Raw genomic sequence first — 27,647 nt, forward strand, 5'->3', positions numbered from 1 at the left:
TTAATAATTTTCTCTGATCTCTGGTATAACTGTTATTAATTTTCAATGGGCTCTGGTATAACTGCTATTACTTTACTCTGACCCATGGTATAACTGATATATCAATAATTATTGTTTATTATTATTATTATTATTATTAATATTATTAATATTATTATTAGCAGAAGCTGAAGTATGGGATTACACAATGGAAAGTCAAAAGCGGAGTCACACAGTATAATGGGGATTCTGGGGCTGGTTCTTCCTACAGTCTATCAACATGATCCGTGAGTCAGACATGTCTTGTGTCACTGTGGTGAAATCATGTCATTTACATTCGGTTTGACAGCAACTTCATTCAGTTTCTATTTATGGGCTCTGGTGCGATACTGTACCTCCTTTGCAAGAAGTTTTGGTTTGGAGTATAGGTCCTGCTTTATTTGTTCAAAGGATCAATTCCTCCAAGCCTTATTGCTTCTCTTTTCTCATGGGATTTCAGCAGAATACACATCTGCCACATTCAGAAAAGAAAAGAATAAATGTGAGTGCAGGCAGAGAGCAGAGCTGTATATAAGTGTACAGAGATCCTATACTTCAGTAGAAATTTAACTGTAATGGACGGTGAAGATGGAGAGTCATGATTTCAGCGGGTTCAGCATGGTTTGTAGGTGTGCTGGTGCTATACAAATATAAAAAACTATAAAAACTTGGCCTTTTATTCTCATCTAATCTAAGTGTGTGTTGCGTTGTAATCTATTGGTGTGAGAGTGTGCATGGAAAGAGAAAGAAAAGAGGAGAAAGAAGGAGAACCACGTGATGCTCGTCAACATTTTCATTGCTTGTGCTACATAAATATCACTGCGAAACGATTCAAAAGCAGGACCTCCAGAGCGCCTGCAAACTGCGCTGCCAAAGACATTGCCAAAATGCCTTAGTGTAAGAGAATGTCCTGGTTCTACCACCTGGTAGGGGAAAGTGTATTGGATCTCTGGAGCATGAAAAAAAAGTTTAAGGACCCATGCTCTGGAGCTCAGCAGAGCCTCTGTGCTCTTTTGGTCCTGAGATGTTGCATGGTGAGCCTCTGGTTCTTCTGTTTTTCAGGGGGATTTCATCTAAGGAACATTATACAAATTTCAGGGACTCTGAAGCTCAGACAAGCCGTGGCACATTGTTTGGCACGTGCGACGTCGGATGGTGATGTCCTGGATCTGCTGCACCACAGCCACAGCACGAGCCGGCAAGTGCATAATACCGTAAGGTTTTATCACGGTATTCAATTCTGTGGAAAAATACTTTTATATGGTGTACGACACAGAAATAAGAAGTAAAATGACATTTATCTTCCTGAATCGCACTGGATGGTTGTGTGGAAGATGAGCGAACATGTTGGACGTGTTCCGGTGTTTGGCTGCTACTTTCCCTCCACATGTTTCACACAAAGGGAAATCGTCTTCCACCTGCAGTCCCTCAGCATTTTCCGCTACCCAAAATATTTCCAAACCTTTGACTTTACCCTTTTAGAAGGGGCATAAATTATCGTCAGTGTTCCACCTCACGGCATGCTTCTCCTCCACGTGGAGACTGTTTACATCAGAGTGCGCATGTCTCTTTTGCATAGCATACACGCAGTGTACTAGCATGAAAAAGACAGCTAAGACACGTTCTAAACTTCTACATTTGGATCTACAATTATTCAGCCTATTTTGAAATGTCTGCGATAAAAATACTGTGCATATTCATTACCGCGATTTACTGCATTACCGAATACCGGCACATGTCTTATACTAATCTATCGATATATATCCCTGTGAAACACCCTTTCAAGAAGTTTTGGTTGAAGCATAGGTTCTGATATCGGTAGGTGAAAGATCATGCTTTCCGATCCTTATGGTGCCATTTTCTTCTGTTATTCCAGTGAATTCTCATCCTTCACATTCAGAAAAAAAAAGAATAAATGAGCAGGCAGAGAGCAGAGCTGTATATAAGTGTACAGAGATCTGATACTTCAGTTGAAACTTAACTCTAATGGACTGTGAAGATGGAGAGTCATGATTTCAGCAGGACTCTATGCCACCACTAGCACAAAGAATAATACATTGGTTAAATGAAAGTTAAGGAAGCAGAAACATCATGTCAAACCAAATGAAATTTACCTAGCGGTTCTGATTTCACCACAGTGACACAAGACATGTCTCTGGACCCTGAACCATGAGCACTGACTCCCCATAGAACCATAATCTGACGTGGCTTAGTGCACACAAACGCCCTGGTTCTGTCACCTTGTAAAGGATTTGGCCTTCATCTCTGCAGCCTGATAAAACATTACAAAGACTCATCCTCTGGAGCGCAGAGCAGCCACGGTGTTCATTTAGGTGCATGGGATCCCCTCCCACAATATCCAACATCCCATGCCCAGAAGAGAGCACCGTGGCTGCTATGAGCTCCAGGGGAATCTCCATAGGAGTTTGAAATTCCCCAACAAGGCAACAGAACCAGAGGGGGGAGGGTGCAGGGAAAGAGAAAGAAAAGCTCATGAATCAGCTTCCTTTCTCTGGCTCAAACCTCCAGACGCAAATAGGCGTTTCGAGTGCTTGCCCCCCTTCGATTGCTACCGTCCCCCAATATCCCGACGACACGTCAATTAAGAACCTAAAAAGTTGAACCTCCAGAACACCTGCAAAAAGCCATCTGATGGCCTGGAACGGTGCAAGCCAATGCCCTGGTTCTGCCACGCCATCACGGATTTGGACTTTGTCTCTCACACCAGACACTCCCCTCCTTGAACTGCCACCTTAACGTGGTGGAGGGGTTTGAGTACTCGAATGACCCTAGGAGCTATGTTGTCCGTGGCTATATGCCCCTGGTAGGGTCTCCCAAGGCAAACAGGTCCTAGGCAACGGGTCAGACTAAGAGCGGTTCAAAAAACCCCTTATGAGACAGAATAAATCAAGGACCGTGACGTCGCCCGGTATGGCGCAGCCGGGGCCTCACCTTGGAGCCAGGCCCGGGGTTGGGGCTCGTATGCGAGCGCCTGGTGGCTGGGCCTTCCCCCACGGGGTCCGGTGCAAAGAGGATTGGGCGGCAGTCGAAGGCGGGGGCCTCGACAACCCGATCCCTGGACACGGAAGCTAGCTCTAGTGACGTGGAATGTCAACTCGCTGGCGGGGAAGGAGCCTGAGATTGTGCGTAAGGTTGAAAGGTTCCGACTAGAGATAGTCGGGATCACCTCTACGCACGGCTTGGGGTCTGGAACCACACTCCTCGAGAGAGGATGGACTCTTTACCACTCTGGAGATGCCCATGGCGAAAGGCACCGGGCTGGTGTGGGTTTGCTTATAGCCCCCCAGCTCAGCCGCCATGTGTTGGAGTTTACCCCGGTGAATGAGAGGGTCATTTCCCTGCGCCTACAGGTCGGGAATAGGTCTCTCACTGTCGTGTGTGCCTACGGGCCAAACGGCAGTGTAGAGTACCCGGCCTTCTTGGGGTCTCTGGGAGGGGTGCTGGAAAGGGCTCCGACTGGGGACTCCGTCGTTCTACTGGGAGACTTCAATGCCCATGTGGGCAGCAACAGTGACACCTGGAGGGGCGTGATTGGGAGGAACGGCCCCCCTGATCTGAACCCGAGTGGTGTTCAGTTTTTGGACTTCTGTGCTAGTTACAGTTTGTCCATAACGAACACCATGTTCAAGCATAAGGGTGTCCATCAGTACACGTGGCACCAGGACACCCTAGGCCGTAGGTCGATGATCGACTTTGTGGTCGTTTCATCTGACCTGCGGCCGTATGTCTTGGACACTCGGGTAAAGAGAGGGGCGGAGCTGTCAACTGATCACCACCTGGTGGTGAGTTGGATCCGATGGCGGGGGAGGAAGCTGGACAGACTTGGCAGACCCAAGCGTACTGTGAGGGTCTGCTGGGAACGTTTGGCCGAGTCTCCTGTCAGAGAGATCTTCAACTCCCACCTCCGGCGGAGCTTCGACCGGATCCCGAGGGAGGCTGGAGATATTGAGTCCGAGTGGACCATGTTCTCCACCTCCATTGTCGAAGCGGCCGCTCGGAGCTGTGGCTGTAAGGTCTCCGGTGCCTGTCGAGGCGGCAATCCCCGAACCCCGTGGTGGACGCCGGAAGTAAGAGATGCCGTCAAGCTGAAGAAGGAGTCCTATCGGGCCTGGTTGGCTTGTGGGACTCCTGAGGCAGCCGACGGGTACCGGCAGGCCAAGCGAACTGCAGCCCGGGTGGTTGTGGAGGCAAAAACTCGGGCCTGGGAGGAGTTTGGTGAGGCCATGGAGAAGGACTATCGGCTGGCCTCGAAGAGATTCTGGCAAACCGTCCGGCGCCTCAGGAGAAGGGAGCAGTGCCCTACCAACGCTGTTTACAGTAGAGGTGGGGGGCTGTTGACCTCACCTGGTCGTTGGACGGTGAAAGGAATACATCGAGGATCTCCTCAATCCCGCTGTCACGTCTTCCATTGAGGAAGCAGATGCTGAGGGCTCAGAGGTGGACTCGTCCATCACCCAAGCTGAAGTCACCGAGGTAGTAAAGAAACTCCTCGGTGGCAAGGCACCGGGGGTGGATGAGATCAGCCCTGAGTACCTCAAGTCTCTGGATGTTGTGGGGCTGTCTTGGCTGACACGCCTCTGCAGCATTGCGTGGCGGTCGGGGACAGTGCCTCTGGGATGGCAGACCGGGGTGGTGGTCCCTCTTTTGAGGAAGGGGGACCGGAGGGTGTGTTCCAACTATAGGGGGATCACACTTCTCAGCCTCCCTGAGAAAGTCTATGTCAGGGTACTGGAGAGAAGAATACGGCCGATAGTAGAACATCGGATTCAGGAGGAACAGTGTGGTTTTCGTCCAGGCCGTGGAACACTTGACCAGCTCTATACCCTCTACAGGGTGCTGCTGGGAGTTTGCCCAACCAGTCCACATGTGTTTTGTGGATTTGGAGAAGGCGTTCGACTGTGTCCCTTGCGGCGGCTTTTGGAGGGTGCTCCGGGAGTATGGGGTCCGGGGTCCTTTACTAAGGGCTGTCCGGTCCCTGTACGACCGAAGCAGCAGCTTGGTTCGCATTGCCGGCAGTAAGTCAGACTTGTTCCCGGTGCATGTTGGACTCCAGCAGGGCTGCCCTTTGTCACCGGTTCTGTTCATAATTTTTATGGACAGAATTTCTAGGCGCAGCCAGGGGCCGGAGGGTGTCCGGTTTGGTGACAACGCGATTTCGTCTCTGCTCTTTGCAGATGATGTTGTCGTGTTGGCTTCATCAAACCAAGACCTTCGGCAATCACTGGGACGGTTTGCAGCCGAGTGTGAAGCGGCTGGGATGAGAATCAGCACCTCCAAATCCAAGGCCATGGTCCTTAGTCGGAAAAGGGTGGTTTGCCCACTTCAAGTTGGTGGAGAGTTCTTGCCTCAAGTGGAGGAGTTTAAGTATCTTGGGGTTTTGTTCACGAGTGAGGGAAGGATGGAACGGGAGTTTGACAGACGGATTCTGCAGTAATGCGGTCGATGTACCGGTCTGTCGTGGTAAAGAAAGAGCTGAGCCGCAAGGCGAAACTCTTGATTTACCGGTCAATCTACGTTCCTACTCTCACCTATGGTCATGAGCTCTGGGTCATGACCGAAAGGACAAGATCCCGGATACAGGCGGCCGAAATGAGCTTTCTCCGCAGGGTGGTTGGGCGATCCCTTAGAGATAGGGTGAGAAGCTCGGTCACTCGAGAGGAGCTCATAGGTGGCTCGGGCATCTGTTCCGGATGCCTCCTGGACGCCTTCCTGGGAAGGTGTTCTGGGCGTGTCTCACTGGGAGGAGACCCCGGGGAAGACCAAGGACTTTTTTGCTTTCGGAAGAGCGCTCTTTTCCCTGTTTGAGGGTTTGAAAGCAGTGAGTGGAGGACATTCACCAAAACTACGAGCACACACTACAGTAAACACATTAAGGGTACATAATTTCTCTACTATGGCGAACATCCAGTTCACTCAGTGTGTGAAGTCAAGTCAAGTCAAGTCAAGTTTATTTGTATAGCGCTTTTTACAACAGACATTGTCTCAAAGCAGCTTTACACAAATCAACAGTTAAGGTGAATGGTGTGAATTTGTCCCTGATGAGCAGCCGTGGCGACTGTGGCAAGGAAAAACTCCCTTAGATGTTATGAGGAAGAAACCCTGGGAGGAACCGGACTCAAAAGGGGAACCCATCCTCATTTGGGTGACATCAAGAGTTTGATCATAAATCTTTCAACAATACAGAACACTGGAGAGTGAGAACTAACATGATTACTGGAGTATAAGATTATAAGTGATGTTCTTTCTGCAGTCTTATACAGTCTATATGGTTAGTAGCTCCTAGTTTTATAAGCTCAGCATTTGTGATCATCACAGATCCAGCATCAGCTTCTCCATGCCAGAGCCTTTAAACACTCCAGGAGGTCCAATGTCAAACTCCACACATGTAGCAGGATCCAAATGGCACTGGTACGTCTCTAGATGGTTCGGGATGTTTGCGAGTTCGGCATCTACTTCTTCAAAGGTCCGTAATCATCACGAGGTGCGAGGTGACTGGAGCTGGCCAAACCTCAGGGTTTCTCGGGATGGGGAGAGAAAGAGAAGCAGTGGAGAGGAATTAGCGTAGCTGCTGTTCATGATATTAACAGCACAAGTTGATAATGTGCATGTGATCAGATGTTCTGGAGCACAAAGTTATGATATGTGATGTGTGTTATGTGTAGGCTTTGCTAAAAAGATATGTTTTTAATCTGCAATTAAACTGCAAGAGTGTGTCTGAGCCCCGAACACTGTCAGGAAGACTATTCCAGAGTTTAGGAGCTAAATGTGAAAATGCTCTACCACCTTTAGTGGACTTTGCTATTCTAGGAACTACTAGAAGCCCAGAGTTTTGAGATCTCAGGGAGCATGGCGGATTGTAGCATGTTAAAAGACTGGATAGATACATAGGAGCCAAACCATTTAGTGCTTTATAAGTGAGAAGTAATAGTTTGTAGTCTATTCGAAACTTAACAGGAAGCCAATGTAGGGACGATAGGATTGGAGTTATGTGATCATATTTTCTTGACCTTGTGAGAACTCTGGCTGCTGCATTCTGGACTAACTGAAGCTTGTTTATTAATGATGCAGGACATCCACCTAGTAATGCATTACAATAGTCTATTCTGGAGGTTATAAACGCATGGACGAGCTTCTCTGCATCAGATATAGACAACATGTTTCTTAACTTAGAAATATTTCTAAGGTGAAAGAAGGCTGTTTTTGCAACTTGGTTGATATGATATTTGAAAGACAAGTTGCTGTCTAAAATAACTCCCAGGTCTTTTACCGGTGAACTAGTGGTTACAGAACATCCGTTTAAATGCAGGTTGAGATGCTGGAGCTTCTGTATACTAGTTTTTGGGCCGATGAGCAAAATCTCAGTCTTATCAGAATTTAAAAGTAGAAAGTTATGGGTCATCCAATCTCTTATTTCCTTAACACACTCAGTTATCCGAGTTTATTGAGCTGTATCGCCTGGTTTATATGAGATATATAGCTGAGTATCATCAGCATAACAATGGAAGCTAATTTCATGCCTTCTAATAATATTTCCTAACGGAAGCATGTATATTGTGAAGAGCAGGGGTCCTAGAACTGAACCTTGTGGCACGCCATAATTTACTTGCATTAGCATGGATAGCTCTCCATTTAAATCTACGAAATGGTAACGATCGGACAGGTAGGATTTAAACCAGCTTAATGCCTGTCCCTGAATGCCGATGTAATTTTGTAAGCGACAACGACCAACAACGAGATGAAGCCTTGGTCTGAAGCTAAAAACAGGTCATTAGTGATTTTAACTAGAGCAGTTTCTGTGCTATGATGGGGCCTAAAACCTGACTGAAATTCTTCAAAGATATTGTTCTCTTGCAGGTAGGAACATAACTGGGCAGTGACAATCTTTTCCAAAATCTTAGACATAAATGGAAGATTTGAAATTGGTCTGTAATTCGATAGCGTGTTGGGATCCAGATTAGGTTTTTTAATGAGGGGCTTAATAACTGCTAAGTTGAGGGATTTAGGGACATGTCCTAATGATAGTGAAGAGTTAATAATATTCAGAAGAGGTTCACCAGTTCTATATAACACTTCCTTCAGTAATTTAGTAGGAATTAAATCTAACTGACATGTTGTCGATTTAGCTTTGGCAATAACATTATACAGCTCTTCCTGTACAAAATCATTTTATATTTCCTGCATGACAGATTTATATTTAATGTGGTTTTAGGAACTAAATGATAACTATATTTCATTGTCTCTGTACTTGTTCTCTGTACAATGACAATAAAGTTGAATAAAGTTGACAGCAGGAGAAGCAGCTGTAGCTGTTACCCGTCTTATTATCTGTCATTATTTCTCCTTCTTTCTTCTGAAAGTCGCTTTTTTCTGGCTGAAAAATCTTTTTTGACGTCTTGGAGAGTGGATTGTTCAAAACCTTGACGCTTATCACTAAAAACAATTAAAAACATTTCAGCTGTTTGTTTGCGCTTCATTGCTGTGGTCAGTAAATGTTTGTGTTGAACTGCAGCACAACAAAGTTGTCATGACAATAAAAGCGCGTTTCATTGGTGCGTTTACCGAGAAATATGACCAATCAGGGATGCCAACATCACAAAAGAGGCAGGGCTTCAACAATTCAAACGCGGAAGCGGGAAACAGGTGGCGTTAAGACAAGGAAGTGGTGTGTGATTGTAAACCCTTCATTAGTGCCTCATAGCACTCACCTGTTTGGACACAGTAGAGTATTAAAATATTTAGAATTATATTATTTAATAGAAATCACATGTGTGCAGCTTGGAATGTGAATGTGTTTAATTTGGGGTGTAGTTAGTTTGTACTGCATGTGGTGACCCTTTGTTGTGTTATACTTAAATTAACCATTAGGGGGAGTAGAAGTGAATTGAAAATAGAGAACACGTGATTAGCGCATGTTAGATGTTATGAGCTATTAAAAAATAAATCATTCATTCATGCTACCTGGCCTCGCGTCCTTCTGTTTCCTGACAACACTGCACTTTAAACAAAGACTTTATTTCATTTTCCTTAGATTATTCATTATACTTACCTTCTCTGAACTCTGAACACAAACAGATTTTTTACTTAAACACATGGTAGAATTTATAGACTCTTATAATCCTTCAATTATAATTATCTACTTATTAAGACGTTTGTAAGCAAACAATTATCATAAGAATAAAATTTCTTTCTTTCTTTCTTTCGGCTTCTCCCGTTAGGGGTCGCCACAGCGGATCCTCCGCACGTTTGATTTGGCACATGTTTTACGCTGGATGCCCTTCCTAACGCAACCCTCCCCATTTATCCGGGCTTGGGACCGGCACTGAGAGTGGCTGGGGTTGGTTCGAAAGATGTGATTGATTTTGATCTGCCGCCAGTCTTTTTACAAGCACTACACCATAATATGTATGGGATTTTTATATTGGTATCAAAATAAGAAACTAAACTCCTATAAAATCATCTCAGCAGTATTAAAATCAAGATTTGGTGATTATTGTAAAAAGCTTGGTGTGGAATGGACGTCTCTGTTCACCTGTGTACAGCAGCACATGGGGAGGAAAACAAATAATGACAAACAAAAAAATGACAAACTTCATTTGGATTTGACTTTTCCTCTATCGCACTTATAGCTGACATGCCATCATCATACACACACAATGAATGTAACACTGATTTGAGGTGATTCATGAAAAAAACACACTTTCTATTAGTCAGTTCTATAAATGTTAGTTTTAAGACTAATGAGGCATAAAAACAATTTAAATGATTACATGTGAGATTCGTAACACCACTTACACAAATACAAAGTGCCCTAGTGTGACATTGGATCAGTTATCAGCAAAAACAACTTCCTCCTTTCTGCTAAATCTTGATTTTTGAATCCTTATTTTGTCATTTATTCCCTGGTTCTCCTACAGCTGATGTTCTACTGTATACACAACACATCATCTACAGGAATCTTTGATATCCCGAGGCCTGAGGTGAGATTCTAAACAGGAACGAGTGAGATAAGACTTTTTTTTTTGGAGGAGACAGAGTCCTCACAGGGGACGAGCTGCTTGGAGGAGACCGAGTCCTCACAGGGGACGAGCTGCTTGGAGGAGACCGAGTCCTCACAGGGGACGAGCTGCTTGGAGGAGAACGAGTCCTCACAGGGGACGAGCTGCTTGGAGGAGACCAAGTCCTCACAGGGGACGAGCTGCTTGGAGGAGACTGATGCCGTTTCCTGTCTCCGTCTTCCTGTGTCTGAAGAGACAAACACACAGTGAGACGCGTCTCGTAAAAGGAATCTATAATCAATATTACCTTCACCACCAGCTTGTGTGTTTAAACCTGAATAAATCCCCTATTAAACCATTAAAAACATTTTAACAAGTTATCACAATTTATATTTGAGTAAATATTTGAACACTTTGTCTTTTCCTAACACTGTTTCAGTTCATTTCTGCTGAACTGAACCCATTTTTCTTTCCTCTCAGTTTAACAGCAGTTACTGAAGCACACATAGGAACAACTCAGTCATACACTAGGACACATTTCACTACAACATTTATACCTGTTTTTACATCTTTATTTCCTAGAGTGTCCATTCACTGTATAAATGTAGATAAAATTACAGAAAGGATCTGAAAAGAGAAATACAATTATTAAGCAACATTAGCTAGGCTAACTAGCCAGCTAGCTATTCTTAGCTTTTAATAGTTTTCTTTCACAGTTTAAATATCAGATTTGTAGTAAACTATAAGTAACCTTATGTACTAATGCAACTTATGTTATCTTATTAACTTAAATATAGTTTTATTCGACTTTTAGTCAAACAGTAGACGTTTCTAATAAACTAACAAACACAAAAACAGCACTAACAAACCTGGCTAGCATGAGGCTAATGATGATGTCTCCTACACTATTAGCCGAATGATCCATTTCTGCTCACTGCAACATTTATGGAAATATCACTCAATTATCATTCTTCATTTATTTTAGTCGAATTTATCCACTTTTTCCTGCAAGTCTGTGATCTTTATGCTAATGATCAGGAGTAAACACAAAATGAGGAACATCGCTTTTCCCATCTTCACTCCGGTACCGATTGTTCTGATCACCTTTCTGCCTGTTTGGGGTGATTTGTTTCTTAATAATAATAATAATTATAATTAATTATAAACTTTGTGTTTTAAAGAGAATAAAATCCATAAAGCTCAGAAACTTACTGTTCCAGGGGTCGTACAGTTCACTTCATCTCCAGGGTCTTCATCCTCCACCTGGAACACGGCGTCTCTCGAAGCTACAGGAGCAAAATCCAAGCGATGCTGAGGAAAGAAAAGTCCAAACAAATATCAAATATATAATATGAAATATTTCATATAATAAATATCAATAATTTCATATAATTTCAAATCAAAAGTAATATTTCAGAGTTGAATTCCAGTGGCGACTGATCTGAAGCTGCTGCTTTTCAGCTGATACACACTGTGTGGTCAAACGTATTTGGACACGTGTCTTTTCAAACCAGATGTGGTTCATAAATTCACATAAAATGCACCATACAGCCAATTAACATTCAAACTGTTGAAACACTTCATAGAAACAGAATATAGAATCACTGAAAGCATTTTGAAATGAGATTTAAATACCTGGTACAGAGGGTAGCATCAGCTTTTCTGTAGCTATTATTGCTTTTATGTTCATGGCACAGGACCAAATATCATGCTGGAGGATTACGCCAATGGAAGATTAAGGAGAAAAAGAGTCTCCAGGGACCATGATGACTTCTTGGTCCATGATGATGACTGGCTAATAAGCTGATTTAGATTCCTACAGCTGTGCTCCTGGATCTATGTGCTGAATTGGGTCCAGTACTACAGAGGGCAACACACCAGAACCATGCCACTCTGGGGTTAATGACAACAGGTTGTTTCTAGTGGGAAATGGCAGACAGGGAAATACTTTATATAAATATTATATATAATCAACTTTTTCCACAAAGATCTTCTTTAGATATAATATAATTTATTTAAATCTCATGCTATAGGGCTGGTATCTGCCCCTGAGTGTCATAATGCCTGTCATTTTGGATGTTATTATTAAGGTGGGTAGTTGATACATCAGGTTTCCCTTCACTGTGGCACACTGACCTGCTTCAGCACATGATTCCTTTATCCTGACACATAGCAGTGTAGGGAACAGACTACAGGCAGCTGCAGGACGTAATGACTGGCTTCTTGGTGACTTTAACAACATGTAGAAATTGTAAACATTGTCCTGATGTAGTCTATAATATGACAGGTGACAGAGGCTTCACCCCTCAGATGCTCCTCACCTCCTGAAATGCAGATGTGGAGCTCTGTATGTCTCAGGTGGAAGACTTCTATACCACCCAGAAAAAGTGTGTTAGATTATCAGGGTGTGTGGTGTTTTGTACAATGTGGCACTGAGGACCAGTTTCCCTCTCCCTCCTGATCTCCCTCCCCCTCAACATTGACCCCGAGCCACAGCCCCCTGCCCCACAAGAGGAATATCAACAAGGTGGAAGAATCCATGAGGAGGTCATACAGCGTTTGTAAGGAAGACAAAAATCATGGTTGTTAATAGTGTTTATTGTGTCTCATTGTAGTAAAAGATTAAAATCAAGATTTGAAAAAAGATTAAAAAAAGATTTGACAAGACAGAAATAAAAAATTATCAAAAGATTAGACGATCTACAAGATACAATATCTTTACACTCACCTTTTACTATTAACTATAAGTGTAAAACTATCATAAATAGCCATAAGAGAAACAGAAAGAGGAAAAAGGCATGTTCAGACTCTCTGTTTCTCTTGTCTTCTTTTTTTTTTTTTCTATTTCTCGTTTTTTTTTTAATGTTTTCTTGTCTCAGCTGAGCAACAATTTCCTCCCATCGCTCTCGGACTCTCATATAATGATCTGTTTTATTCTCTGAAGACTTCTTTTCTTCCTCACAGAGATTCTGGGTATCCTGGAGCCCCCTGTTGGTCTGAAGCTGTAAGTTGTTCCTCTCCTCTATGTCAAGTTTAGTTTTCTCTTTTTCGTCCTCTTGTTTTACTTTAAAATCCAACGTGGGTTCCTACACGTTCCTCCAATCGCTCTCTGTCTCTGATCAAATGATCTCTCTCCTGCTCTGCACTATTTTTTACTTTCTTACAGTGATTCTGAGTATCCTGGAGCTCCATGGTGGTCTGTTCCAAAGTGACCTCAAGCTGAGCAACATGTTCCTCCACTTTGTTTGCTCTCTCATCCAGCTCTCTCTCTCTCACATTCTACAGTTTTCTCCAGTTCCTCATGGATTTTCAGGGAAGACTGGAGCTTCTTGGTCGTATGTTCCAAAGTGACCTTAAGCTGATTAACATGTTCCTCCAGTTGTTTTTGTTCTCTCTTCCAGCTCTCTCTCTCACATTTTACAGTCTGCTTCAGTTCCTCATGGATTTTCAGGGAAGACTGGAGCTCCGTGGTGGTCTGTTCCAAAGTGACCTCAATCTGAGCAACATGTTCCTCCACTTTTTTTTGTTCTCTTGTCCAGCTTTTTCTCTCACATTATACAGTTTGCTCCAGTTCCTCATGGATTTTCAGGGAAGACTGGAGCTCCATGGTGGTCTGATCCAAAATAAACTCAAGCTAAGCAACACGTTTCTCTAGTTGTTTTTGTTCTCTCGCCCAGCTCTGGCTTCTCTCAGTTATATACTGTTTCTGCTGCTTTTGCTCAGAAGCCAAAGTAGCCTCCAGCTTTTGAAACTGTCTGTAGCAGAATGGCTTTCTCTTCTTTCTCTTCTGTTATCTTCTCCATCATCAGACTCGATGAATGTTGCAGAATCATAAATGACCAGTAGGTGGCAGTGTGATGTGTATTAGAGCACACTGTCACAGCAGGTCATTAGAAGTAGTGGCGCTCTAATGACGTCATTAATAGCGAGGACAAGACACACAGCAGTTTGGGATTCTTTTATTGACTTTATTGATTAATTGATTTGGAGTATGATTGTGTTTCTGATCAAAGTAAGTTCATGTGTATGGAGTAAAAACAACCTGTACATTTCTCACTTCCAGACAGTATTATGAGATGTTCATCTGCTGGAAGTTCATGTTTAATGCTGCATGTTTTATAGGATTTATGAGCTGGAAGAAATGTTTCTATATTGGTTTTGTTTTAAACGACTGGTGCATTTTTAGCTTCTTTTTCCCCTCAACTGAAAGGAGGCAGAAGTTGGAAAACATTTTTTTTAAGTTTAATTTGGGTTTATTATAAAACCTGTATGTAAGTATTTTAGGAAAAATGCTGTTTATTGTATTTATTGTAAAACTTTATGCTTCAGATGAGTTTTAGAAAAAACATTTTTACTTATAAAAAATAAAACGTCATTCTGAGTGAAACCAATTGTTTATTAAATGCATTATTCACTAAATAAACATCAATAAAACTGGATGATTTGTTTTTATTGAATGTAAAAATATTAATTTGAGGATAATTGAACTTAATGAATGGAATAGTTTTGGATTAAATGAAGACTTTACTGAACTAAACAGCACTGAATTCTCCTTTAAATCAACTTCAGTTTACTGAACTAAATACTGTTACTTATATGAAAATAAACCTGGTTTCTTCAACCCTGTTCGGTTTCAGAAAGTAGATGAAAATATTAAAAACGAGATTCCTATAAACATTATTCTGAGACTGTGTGTAGTCCTTTTCTCCCTCCGTCTGTTTGAGGAAAAGCAGCCTGATAAACAAATGTACCGAAGGGTTTTACAAACTATTGTCGTCATTATAAAAACAACTTCTTGCTTATCAATGATCAAATAATAAACAGAATCTTAGACATCATACAAGTGATTTATTTGAGCACTAAAAATACCAAAAGAATAATAATTGAGTGGAATAATTAAATAACACAATAAGCATAAGACTGGTATTTGAACATTAGAAAAACAGTAGAAGAAGAAAGTAATGAAAATGAAAGTAGTGGTCAGTGCTGCTGATGCCAAACAGAGAAGCAGTTATACTTTGACTGAAATCACAGCGCCACTAAACAAGTCATGCAATATACAAGTGTTTCTGTCCACAAACCCTGCATTGTCTCCTGTCTGAAGCAGGTACCCTGGTAAGTGGTAAATGTCCTCAGGAGGGGATGGAGGAAATTCAGGAAGCACTAAAACAGTAAGTTCCTCACTGAGTTTTACTCTGAACTGCTTCTGTGTCATTTGCGTCTGATCCTTTGCACAGGCGATTTCCCGATGTAGAATGAAGGTGTTTACGATGGTGTAGAAGAAGCTCTGGTACCACTTTCTTGTCTTGTGTGAGACTATATAATAGCTGTCTGATATCTACTCCGTCATGCACCTAAAATTGAATCAAAGTGATTAGATTTTGGAATATAAAAGGCAGAAATATATTTGAGTTTTATTATATATGAAATATAATCAAGCTGAATTTATATGACTGAATCATTTGTATGAACCTGTTGTAGTCTAGAACACAGTCTGGAACAGGTACATCCAAGTTTCTCCACTGTCCGTTTGAACCTTTCACCTTCCTCTACACAATGCTTCCTTCAGTGCCTCTGTGAATGGTGGAGCACATCTGGACCTTCCTTTTATCCTTCCTACTCTAATTAAATACTGCACACAACCGTGTTCCCTCATCACTGTATACTATGCAATGAGCACGTGACGCAATAACAAATGTTGACGTCCTTGTGACATCACAGTGCGCCGCTCTCGGCCACGTGCTTAAAAGCCGGAACACCCAGCAGCAGCCCGCAGAATAAACACAACCTATAGAGCAGTACATTTCTCTATTACGCAACCAACCGCGATCCATTCCAGAAGAAACACACTAGTGTTACTCTACAAGTGTAAGTTACTCTACAAGTTCATGTTCACGAACCTGATCTATAGTTTCACTCCTTTCATTAATGATCGCGGGTTCATCGCTAGTCACGTGTTAGTCACGTGTTCACACAGAACTTCCGGGAAGCACGCTCTAGCTAGCATAGAAGGATCTAGAAGCAGAAGGATCCTCCAGTGAGTAAACACGTCCCATCAGCATTCATAAAGAACATCGCTCAACATCGCTCAGGAGCTGAGCTGCGTGCGCCACGCCCCCAAACCACGCCCAATCCATAACACCTCGCCCCAAACCACGCCCCCTCCATAACACCTCGACCCACAAACCACACCCCCTCCATAACACCTCGCCCCCTGCTCATGAAAATGTGTACACAAACCGTCTTTATTTTTCTGATACAGTTACTTTTTGTATAATCTGCAAAAAAAAGGAGAAAATACGCTGTAGAAACACTGATCGTTCAGATATTGTTATGAGAAAATGAAAATACTTTATTGAAGGATTTGTAATTAAAGCTGTTTTCTATTTCTCCAGATTCAGCAAACTCTCTAGAAGTGAAGACTAGAAAAGACCTACAGAAATGGGAACGCAAGCATAAGCCAGTCGAAGCTTCAGGCCACGAAGACTCTGAAGATGCAGAATACCAAAACTCACAAGTACTTTTTTTTTGCTGTTTAAATTTGACCCCAAAGCTTAGTTGAATTCTCTATTCTGATTGTCTCGAAACATTTATTTGAAAACATCATTTTGATAGTAACAATGTACACAGAGACTTGCATGATGGAAGAAGTAGCACAGTGGTTAAGATGTTGGAATTATGATCAAAAGTTCATGAGTTTAAATCTCATCTCCACTAAGCTGCCATCAAGGGCCTGCAACTGCTCAGTTGTATCAATGAGATATTCGTCGCTCTAGATAAGGGATTATATATATATATATATATATATATATATATATATATATATATATATATATATATATATATATATATATATATATATATATTTTTTTTTTTTTTAATTGCAGTTTTAATATGTAACATGGCATATAATCATATAATATATAATGTTTTATCTGAATGTTTATTTTCCACAGAAATGTCAGTGTTGAAAAACAGCTTCTGGCACTTCAAGGTGTGTAAAGATATGTCTGCCTTCATTGTGTAAGAAAGTACAAGTTCATTATTACTGCATGATTCAGTTCTATTTAATGAGCATATGATGTGATTAGTGTGATCTGAGCACCTTTTCATTTCATTTTGTAAATTCTTTTACAGAAGTGAACACCAGACAAAATCTGGAAATCCGAGTCCTGAAGTACACAATCAGTAACTTCGAGAAAAGCATCTGCTTAATCGAGGTACTTTCTTTTGATTACAAACCCAGACGTCATTGAACTGAAGTGAGAATTGTGACTAAATAAAACTAAATGTTATGTTTGTTTTTAAACCTCAACAGGAAAAACTCTTCAAACAGGGAAATGAGTTGAACAAAGGTAACACTGAAATCTCTCTGAGTTTCTGTAGATGTTGATGGAGAAGGTATTTGCTTTGACTGTAATAAATTGTTTGTCATTACAGAGAAAAAGTGCTCCTCCACGCAGACTGAGAACGAGCAGGAAGCTGACAAAGGTATTTAGATGCGACATGTTATAAACAATTTTCTAGAGGAGCTACAGATTCATACTACAGTGGAACCCGGTTATGTCGAGGGCCTAGGGGACGCCAAAAAGCGTCGAGATAAAAGATGATCGAGATAAACGGAAACCAATATGGCGGCAATGTGCGTCAGTTCCACACTCTCACCGTCCGTTATTGTTGGTATATGTTGGTTCACAGCAGTCGTTGTTATCGCTCATGCGTATCCAGGTACGTGCCTTCCCACTCGGACTCCGCACTTTCTCACCAGACTGCCTCTTTTCAGTTTGGGCACTTAGTGGACCGCGCTCCCAGAGCGCACCACCGGAATATTCACTTTCAAGGCAAGTGTTTGTGTTTGGCTTTGCCCTGTGTTGCAATAAACTGTTTTGCTTTCACTTCGGCTTTCGCCTCCCGTTCATCGCATAACATTTAACAACAAAAGGCATATGTGCATCAACTAACAGCAGAGATTCACCAGTATACAATACAAACCACCGTCGATTCTCGATACAAACCTTTATTATATTCTCCAACATTGTAAACACAAAGATCGCTCACAAAATCACACAAATGTGCGGGGTGTAGTTCATTTTTACAAAAAGCTAACCAGTGTCAACATTAAATTCTCGAGTCATTTCACTCTGACACACAGCTCTGAAAAGTATCCTACACTCCTGTAGCAGCTGTAAGACTTGATTTTTCCGCCACTTCTGCGAGTTCTTCTGCGGCTGAACAGCGCCGATCGAGATAACTGACGTTCAGTGGCAAATTTGCCCCCCTTGTGCTCGAGATATTAGGGTTTAGCGGCATAAAAAGAATCGACATAACCGATTAAAAAATGCTAAGACAAAGCGAGAATTTGTCGGTTCCACTTCAAAAACGTCGACTTAATAGGGTTGGTGAGTTAACCGAGGTCGAGATAAGGGGGTTCCACTGTACACTTGTGCTAAACCTATTTGTACATTTCCCTCAAATGATCAGATGATCAGATTGAAAGTTATATTCATTATGCAGAAATCAAACACGCAGCTTTGTTTTATTGTTTATTTTATTGTACATGTTTTATTTTATATTCATACAGACCCAAAGCCCACAGCAAAGAGAACTGGATCAGACATGTCACCACCCAGGAAAGCTCAAAAGCCTCGACTTGATGCTGCTTCAGCTGATCCTACAAACACAACACACACAACACAATCTCTCGTCTCCAGTGCATTAGAAACACTACAAAAGTCCTGTTCTGATGTTTTACCTACAGACAGGATTCATGCACTTCTCACAGGAACAAGTGAACTTCCTGTTCTGAGAGATGAAGAGAAACACGTCATTTCTGAGTTTTGTGTAAACGAGGTCAGTTCTTATCTTCTGTTTTATTTAGTGTGCATGTGATTTAAACACTTTATTCTTTAGCTGTGGATTTGAGTTTTGAATGTTATAAAGTCGATCCATAATTCACTGGTCCTGGCAAATTTTGACTCGGTTTTGGTTTATACAATATCTAGTAGTTTTCCTAAACCCGGTCTAGTTGTATATATTAAATAATGATTTTCTTCCGTCTTATTTAGTCCTTAGCAGAGACGTTTCTGTCTGAGATTTTGGAGAAGATCAAGGTGGAGAGAGGGTTTATGGGACATGATCTCCTGCAGTCTCTCTGTAGGGTTTATGTAGGCGTGTGTCAACAGAGAGGAGACTCTCACAAAGCACATGGTCTCGCCTACAGACTCCTTAAAGAAGGTGAGATTGTACTGATATTTCATTACTTATCTACTAAAAATGATCTAGACGCTTATACAGAGAAGTCAATTGTGTGATCTAACAAATCTTTAATGTGATCTACCAACAAACAAAAAACAAATCTACACTTGGGAATTTTATCCCACTCTTTTTTGCAAAAAAAAGTTCCTTCAAATTGTAAGGTGCTCTCCTGTGCACAGCTCGAATTGAGGTCTGGGCTCTGGCTGGAACATTCCAGAACTTTGATTCTCCTTTCCTGAAGCCATGTCTTTGTTTAATTTGACGTGTGCTTTGGGTCATTGTCATGTTGATATTGAAATTCCTCAGCTTTCTTTCAGCGTTTTGACCAGCAGCCCCAAAGCATTATGTTAAACTCACTATGCTTCACTGTCAGTATGGTGTTTTCCCACATGGTTTTGGTTACTGACTGAATCACTGGCTTGCATATTTATATTATTTATGTTGTTATTTCCATCTTATATTTAAAAAAAACCTGCAATTTCATACGAGTGTGTTGACTTTATCTATTCAATGTATTTATTTTTATACACTGTATTTACATCCTATTGTTTTGTTGCTTTGCAGACTTTCTTGAAGCCCCCAAAGTGATTATGGTCATGATCACAGCATGGCCGAGTATTTTGTCCCATGAAAGTTCTTTATGCCGATCAATTCACGTAGTGAGCAACCTGAAAGCAAAGGGAAAGATATTTTACTTGCTCAGCAACTATCTGCGCTGGGATGAGGTAAGTTGTTGATCTTTAGTGTTCCTCTCAGTGTCAATGTTTATTACTGGCAGGCCAGAACTGTCATCAAGCATCTTTTTTTTTACTGGACTTTTCATGTATTTTACTGCCTTCTTAATCTACTTTTGATTACCAAGTATCAGTGTAATCTAGTGGCACAAATTCTTTGTACATTTATGTTGAACTATGCTGTCACTCAAACAGTGTTTTATTGCACTGGGTATTAAATAATAATGCATTTTTTTGCCAGGAGCCTCCGAGAAACATCTACAATATGATCACCAGCACCCTGAAGTCTTTTCTGGAAGACAGCAGTCTGAGGTTCCTGAAGAACAGCTGGTATGGTTATGATCTCTGCCCTGCTACCTGGAACTACATCTTTAGTCTGGATCTTCTGTGTGCACAACTGGGCTGGACTTGGACCATTACCAATATTATACGGTACTGAATGCAAAACATCTTCAACATATTTCATTCTCAGCTTTTTAATACTTGAACTTTTGAATCCAAATGATCAGAAATGACCGATTTGTTTTCTATAACATCAGCGCTGAGAGGATTTCGGTCGCAAAGTTGATATTTAGGCGCCATTTTTATATCTTATCTTTAACACAATAAGATCTCAGAGGGAAAAATTGGGTAATTGTTGATATAGTGATGTTTCTGTGAGGAAATTTCTATTTTGCATTTATAAATAAAGTTTCCAGGATCAGTGCTCACACAGTCAGAGAGAAATCTGTAACTTTAGCTGTAAGTATTTTACCATGAGAGGGTATTTTTTTAGGAAGTGGTAGCTCAGTGGTGAAGGCTTTGGATTACTGATCGGAAGGTCGGGGGTTCAAGCCCCAGGATCACCAAGTTCCACTTTTAGGCCCTTGAGCAAGACCCATAACTCTCTGTGCTCCAGGGGTGCTGTAGTCATGGCTGATCCAGTGCTCTGCCTCCGGCTTTCTCAGTGATGTAAAGTACATTATAAAGCATCATTACCTTTAAGACCTAGTTCTTATTTCTGACTTTTTCTATTAAGGGTCAAAGTTCTAGTGGTTGTTTGAAACATTGCAAGTTCCCATTCTTGTATAAAATCATAATTGATCGTAAAACCACAATGGCTGCTCCATAACCACCACAAAGGCCCTCAACATATCCATTTCTCCTCTTTTTTATTTACTAGAAAGGATCTTTGGCTGATCCTGAACACTTGGCTGAGGCAAGCAAGAACAGAGCAAACACCGTTCCGAGACGTCTGTGTAGCAGCAGTTTTCAGGCTACTTGGTAAGTTTACTGTAAATCCTGTTTCAGAGCAACATCTCACATTATTTCTGGATTCTTCAGCTTTTCACTTGTGGTCTTTGTCCTTCTCAAACAGGGCGACTTGGTCAACTAGGACTTAAGGAGAACCTGCCAATGTCATTTCAAATTCTGGCAAAAAGCATTAATCAGTTTGTAACACAACAACTCTCAAAAGGTATTTCTAAAGCATCAATTAAAGATGTTTTTATCGATCTTTATCTTTATTCTCTGATTTTTTGTTTTGTGCTTCAGCAAGTCCTAATTTTGTGTTGAATGTTGTGTGCAGGTATGCCATGGGAAGTGCAGCTCTCAGTCATCTATGCCATTCATGACCTGGCACCCAGCAACCCTGAAGCAGCTCTGAAGACTTTGGAATCATGGAGGAAAAACAGCACACAGCGCGTCCCCCCAGCCGTCATCAAATGCATTATGCAAATCAGCTTCCTTTGTCGTCAGACCGAGTCACAAAGATCATAATGGTGATTTATCTCTAAAACTTTGTACATTCTGAAGACCCCCACAACAGCACAGAGATCCTGGATTCGGTACCAGTCTTTGACATCGACAGCTTCGAGGATCTGTTTAAGCAACTTGAAGAGATGGAAAATGATTCAGGAATAGAGGAAGATGGTGAAATTCGAACGTTTCATGTACTTTAGTGTGCATGTTGTTTCACCATCTTAAATTTATAATAAATTCTAATTTAAAGTTTTATTTAAAGAAATAAAGATTTTGAATTTCAATCATGTCTAATGTCTCTTCATCACAGAGAGCATTCAATTACTGCCCCTCAATCACCGCCTGCCTCTTTTTTTTTTCTTTAAAGTTTTACATTGTTCTGATATCAGATGCCCCAAGAATTTTATCTGTTGTACAAATTGCAGTTTAGACACAGAAGCTTTGTGTATGTGAGGATCCTCTATAATTATTTGAAGAAAGAGTCTGGTGTCATTATGCCATGGCTTGGGAAGTCGTGATGTTGTTAATAAATGTGAAATGATTTAATGTCATACAGTGTGTCTGTGTTCTACATTACAGTGGGGTCTGAGGTTCGGTTCCCAGCATGTTGTTTCCTTACATTCTTTTATCCAGGGCCCAAAATCTTTCCACTGATCTCTCACACATTTAGAAAGTGATCTATGCAGATCTGAACATCTCACCATGAATGACGAACAACCTCATGACGTGACGTGCACTGTGACACCTGGCAGGAAGTGGAATGCAGCTCTTTACAGCTCGTGATAACTAAGCTTTGTTTACAAGAAATAAAAAAGAAAAGAAAAAGTGGACAGTAAAAATTTTTTTTATTTAAGATTGCATGAAGCACAAATGAGGAAAATATTCTTTTATTCTTTAATATTCTGATTTAAAGTCTATTCTTAAAGTTTTAAATGGTGTTATAATGTCTGGGTTTCCAGAGATCCGAGATTTTGTAACATCTCTTTTTTTTTTGTCACATGATCTGTTTTAACAATATTTGACTCTATAGTTGTGTAAAATTTGGGGATTTGTGTAATTTGTAATTCGAAGTGGCTAACTTGGTAATGTTTGTTTATAACTTGGTTTATTTAAAAAAAAAAGCAACATTTGATGTAAAATTCCCTTTAAAAGTGTAGTACAGTGTAATTCATCGTAATACCGCTAGAAGGAGCTAAAGTTTAGAAGAACATTACTGCCACCTACTGGACATCGAACACTTTTTAAAATGAAGTGGAAGATTAAACAGTACTGTATGATAAAGAAGTGTTTAAATAAAGACATTTATGTGCAGGAAGACCAGATGTAATTATTCTTACTGTTTGTGTTTCATTTATAATGTGACCCAGACAGCACCTATATTTTATAGTTTCACTGGAAACAATTTAAAATAAGGCTACTGTTTAGATACAAGCCGTGTAACAAACACTGTCTTTCATTAAAGCCTGTGTAAAGTTTATTTACGGCTTATAGACAGGTGCAGCTTATTTATGTTCAAAATAAACATCTTTGTCAAATTCAGTGTGTGCGGCTTGTATTTATTATATATATGTTTGGGTGTGCTTAATAGTCTGGAAATTACGGTAGGTTTTTGCTAAACTTTTTCTACTTTAAAACCAAAGAAAATCATTGACACTTTTCTTTCACGTGAACAAGCTTTTTTCTTGAAGAATTAACTTCAATTAAAGTCCACAGCAGCAGGTGTGCTAAACTGATTTGGTGAGACGGATAACAACCTTCATCTTCCTCTACACAGCACTAAATATCAACACCTCATACCATGACCATGCACGCGCACACACACACACACACACACACACACACACACACACACACACAGACTTTGTCTTACACTTCCAGTGACTGTAGCTGAAGCAGAAAGAAGCTTTTTAAAACTGAAACTAATGAAATGATACCTGAGATCCACCATGTCACAAGAGCACCTCAGCAGCCTCGCTGTCATAAACATCAACCATACAAGTGCTGGTCAGATTTGCAACGATGATGTAATTGATGACTTTGCATTAAACAAAGCAAGAAAGGTCTGATTTTAGGAAAATGACTTTGTAGTGAAAAATGTATTTAATTTGTTTGTTGTGTGAATTGCCAATTTATCATTTTTATATTGTATTTATGCATTTATTTGTAAATGTATTTATTGTAAATTTGTATTAAAGATAAAGTAAGTGCAGATTGTTGTTAGTTATTTCTCTTTTTAGGTGGCAGCAGGATGGGAGCAGGTCATGACGTGGAAAGGAGACTCTCTGCTTGCAGGCTTCCTGTGACGTAGCTTCCTGTGACTTGTATTTCTCTCTGCGTTTTTAAACAAACTTTACTATTTATCTCTCATTTTTTCCTCTTTTAATAATCCTAAATTGTTTTTGTCTTCCTGTCTTGTGCCTGTAGTTAGTTAACTCGACTATCACTAGTGTTGATTATATTCATTCCCTCTCACTTTATCACATCTCTGTATCTTAACTCTATCTGCTATTATAAGCACTATGCCGGCTGTGTGTCTGTCTTTGAGCACAGGTGAGGACTCGTTCGAGTTGCAAACGGTGGAGTTGAAGATGGAGGTTTTAGACAAACAAGCAAAGCATGCCCAGCTGTGAGAGCGGAAAGCGGCGCTGGAAACATCCCGGACGGACGCTCACTCGTCCCAGATAAATTCCTGGGTTGAATCTAACGCTCCCAGCACCTCAACTCTGCGTGTTTCTCTGCCCAGGTCCAGCGCACCTACAACACGGCCCGCCAAGGTATCGTTCACTCCAGCACTGGTGCACCAAAAGAGGAAAGGAAGAGGAAAACGGTGCGTGTGCTTACTCTTTGTTTCAGTACTGGTTCATTTACTGAGTAATGAACCTATTTATCTCTGATCATGTGCTATTTATTTCTCATTAAGATCGTTGTCCGAGATGCTAACCAGGACAACAAGGACATCACGGAGGAGATCATATCAGAAGCTGGCAGGAGTCGGAAGCCCACTCTGCAGTGGGAAATGTCTTTTCCGTCCCTATGCCTCTGCAGGTAACAGTCACACACGCATTCATAAAGGAAGCAGATTCTTCTGGCGAATAGCTCACCAGCCTTCCTCCTTATATTTGCCTGTATTACCACTTCCCTTTTCCACTATTTTTTACTCATGTGAGCCCGGTCCTGCACAAGCCGTCACACCAAAGCCAGGTGCCAACACTGGAGTATTTCTTTAAATAACTATATATAAAGATAGAAATGCTGTCGTTCACTTCGGTGAATGTGTGAAACCTACATTTACACTACAAATTTACAGTAATCCTGGTGTTTTATTATTAATTGGGTGTGTTTGTGTGTTAGGATAAGCCAGAGCTCGCTTTCCAGCAGTCTGACTTTGACCTTGAGCCAGTCTCAACCACAGTCGAGAATTCCAGTGTGTCTCCTGTGATTGTGGAGCATCTGGCTTCAGCAGAAACACCAGCAGATGAGATCGAAGCGCAGGAAGCCGAGCCGCCGAAGAACGAACCCACTCGTTCCTTCCTCAGAGCCTGAGAAGGAGAATAAGAGGATACAATATAGTAGAAACTTTCTTTTGAGCATCCAGTTCATGCCTGATTGTATGCAGAAGCCAGAGGGGCTCCCATCCATACCTGATGTGGTGCTACACAAGGTAAGCCTCCTGACATGTGGGCTTTATTTTAACTTTAAAACCAAATAAGGAATATTGTTTCACAGATCATTAGTAATATATAAATTATATCAGTAATAGCTTAAATATTTTGCCTTCTTTTTTTGCTTTATAACGTTTGCCCTTTTAGCAACCGAATGCAATTTGGAGGGGCCTCCACGCTGCAAGTTCCTTTTGAATGTGCTATGAATGAAGAGGTGGAGTTGAAGAAGGCTGAGGATGCCTGGAAGCCTTCCATGAAAAGAAGGAATTCCACAGAGGACCCCGAAACCCAGAAAACTGAGGTTAGCACATGACTCTGCAGTTGCACACTGTCGTTGCAGAAAGATCTACATTGCAATAAATTGGTCTGTTGGATGCAGATATGAATTTAAAATACAGTCCTGCTGATGTTGTGTGTTGTGCAGGAGCTTTTCCGGACGGTGCCGGTATCCTTAACAAACTGACGGCAGAGATGTTCAATCAGCTGATGAAGCAGGTGAAAGAGCTCCACATCGACACAGAGGAGCGACTTAAGGGTGTCGTCGACCTGATTTTTGAGAAAGCTATTGATAAGCCCAACTTCTCCGTGGGGTACGGGATCATGTGTAAGTCTCTGGCTGCGGTAGGTAAAACATCACATCTCCTTCTTTATGTTTTAGTGCATTTAAGCTTATTTGTGATTTTAACTGTGGAATTTTCTTCTTATTTCTCTTTTTAGTTAAACGTGCCCATGGCCAAAAAACCCAAAAGCAATGTGAATTATCCAAAGTGGATCATCTGTTATCAGGCTTGAACCCGTCCTTCTGTAAAATTTCTATGGTATCTTCATGTGTAATATTTGTATTTTTTTAATTGCACAGATTTTTTGTTTTTATGACAATAATGATTGTCTTTTCCAGGCCAGTAATCGTGAGGGGCTTCAGGATGAGCTGGAGAAGGCAAAAAACAAAGCTCGCAGAAAAATCAAGGGTAACGTCAAGTTCATCGGGGAGCTGTTTAAGTTGCGGATGTTGACCGAGTCCATCATTTATAACTGCGTGGTGAAACTGCTGACACAAAATGACGAGGAAAGTCTCGAGTGCCTCTCTATTCTCCTCACGACCGCCGGCAAAGAGATGGACTTTAAGAGGGCCAAGGTAAACAACCAAAGACGCCATTGTAGAGCATTTTCATTGTTCGAGATTGTTCTAATTACCATCCTGCAAAGTTGTACACTATTATACCTTTAATGTAGCATATTGAATATGCATTAAGTCTCTACCTTTTGATTCAGGCCTCGCAGTAAATCAATTCATCATTCATCTTTCTGATCATTGTACATTTCCAATGCCAGCTTGAAAAGAATTTTAGATTGTATACATGGGAAAAAATGATCACATATTCCCATGTTTTGCATTTCCAGTATCAATAACGAATTTGCTGTGTTTCTGGACTGTGTGCAATTTTAAATTACGCTAAAAAACATAGGATACCAAAATTATTTTGATTTTTTTTATTACATTTTTTTAATAGAGCAGTGTTGTGCTGTGTCATTGGCAGCGTATTCACTGGGATTTCACAGTAGTGAAATTAAAGTTTGTGTGTGTGGTTTAGTAAGCTTTTGCTGCTGCTTATGTAATACTCGGCTTTGGAAAAGTTTCAAGTTAAAGCCTGTAATCTTTAACTGAGCACATGTTAAGAGAGCACTTGCTTATACCGTATTTTTCGGACTATAAGCCGCTACTTTTCTTTTTACAAACTTTAAGCCAAAAAACTGAACCCCATAACATTAGACCAATGCATTCCAAATGCAAACGAAAAAAAACGCACCTCACCTGTGTTCTGAGCTGCACAGCATCGGGAGAAAGACTGTGGTGGTTATAAATAAATTCTTTATTTTCTAATTTCATTTTTATTAATGAGATTCAAAGAACCGAGTCACTAAAATGATCCGATCTTCCCATCACTTTTACAGCAAAGGCGTGTTGATACTAGAAGCTCCGCCTCTCTGGTTGCGTCCGCATCCCTGATTGGTGCAGCAAAATCTCTTTTTCTGGTGACCGACATCAAGACTGCTTGTGGATCTTTTTCGAAATATTTAATAAAAACACACTTTATATACAAAAAACAAGTAAGTTTCTATTACTGTTTTTACTTCATTTATGCTGATTATTTCCCTGTAATATAACATTCCCAATGTATTATCTATACTGTAGAATTGTCTGTCATGTGATTTGATCACAT

The 27,647-nt window shown here is 41.0% G+C and overlaps 2 protein-coding genes across 11 annotated transcripts in view; one reads left to right on the forward strand and one right to left on the reverse strand.

The window, feature by feature from the left end:
* LOC310738056 (uncharacterized protein) overlaps positions 1 to 27,647 on the reverse strand; it is a 491,148-nt gene that overhangs the window by 308,741 nt on the left and 154,760 nt on the right. The gene's annotated exons all lie outside the window — the stretch shown is intronic.
* Positions 15,006 to 22,272, forward strand: LOC310738109 (little elongation complex subunit 1-like). 2 transcript variants are annotated; one of them, XM_083563079.1, is made up of 13 exons: positions 15,006 to 15,205; positions 16,430 to 16,551; positions 16,991 to 17,028; positions 17,172 to 17,254; positions 17,353 to 17,389; positions 17,475 to 17,525; positions 18,616 to 18,884; positions 19,100 to 19,268; positions 19,854 to 20,014; positions 20,265 to 20,455; positions 21,186 to 21,286; positions 21,381 to 21,479; positions 21,591 to 22,272. In XM_083563079.1, the coding sequence occupies exons 2-13, from the start codon at positions 16,529 to 16,531 to the stop codon at positions 21,779 to 21,781; spliced, it is 1,413 nt and encodes a 470-aa protein (XP_083419205.1). In that variant the 5' UTR covers positions 15,006 to 15,205; positions 16,430 to 16,528; the 3' UTR covers positions 21,782 to 22,272. The 2 variants fall into 2 exon arrangements, with proteins under 2 accessions (XP_083419205.1, XP_083419206.1); XM_083563080.1 differs by lacking the exons at positions 15,006 to 15,205; positions 16,991 to 17,028 and having other exon boundaries at positions 16,508 to 16,551.

The sequence above is a fragment of the Silurus aristotelis genome (genome assembly GCF_946808225.1).
Source record: "Silurus aristotelis genome assembly, chromosome: 15".
In the NCBI taxonomy this organism is placed as follows: Eukaryota; Metazoa; Chordata; class Actinopteri; order Siluriformes; family Siluridae; genus Silurus; species Silurus aristotelis.

Bases quoted from the DNA above. Each gene is read 5' to 3' on its own strand.
- LOC310738109 (XM_083563079.1), top strand. From the start codon at position 16,529: ATGCAGAATACCAAAACTCACAA. The intron at 16,552-16,990 runs GTACTTTTTTTT...TATTTTCCACAG, and splicing joins CAGAATACCAAAACTCACAA to AAATGTCAGTGTTGAAAAAC. The intron at 17,029-17,171 runs GTGTGTAAAGAT...ATTCTTTTACAG, and splicing joins ACAGCTTCTGGCACTTCAAG to AAGTGAACACCAGACAAAAT.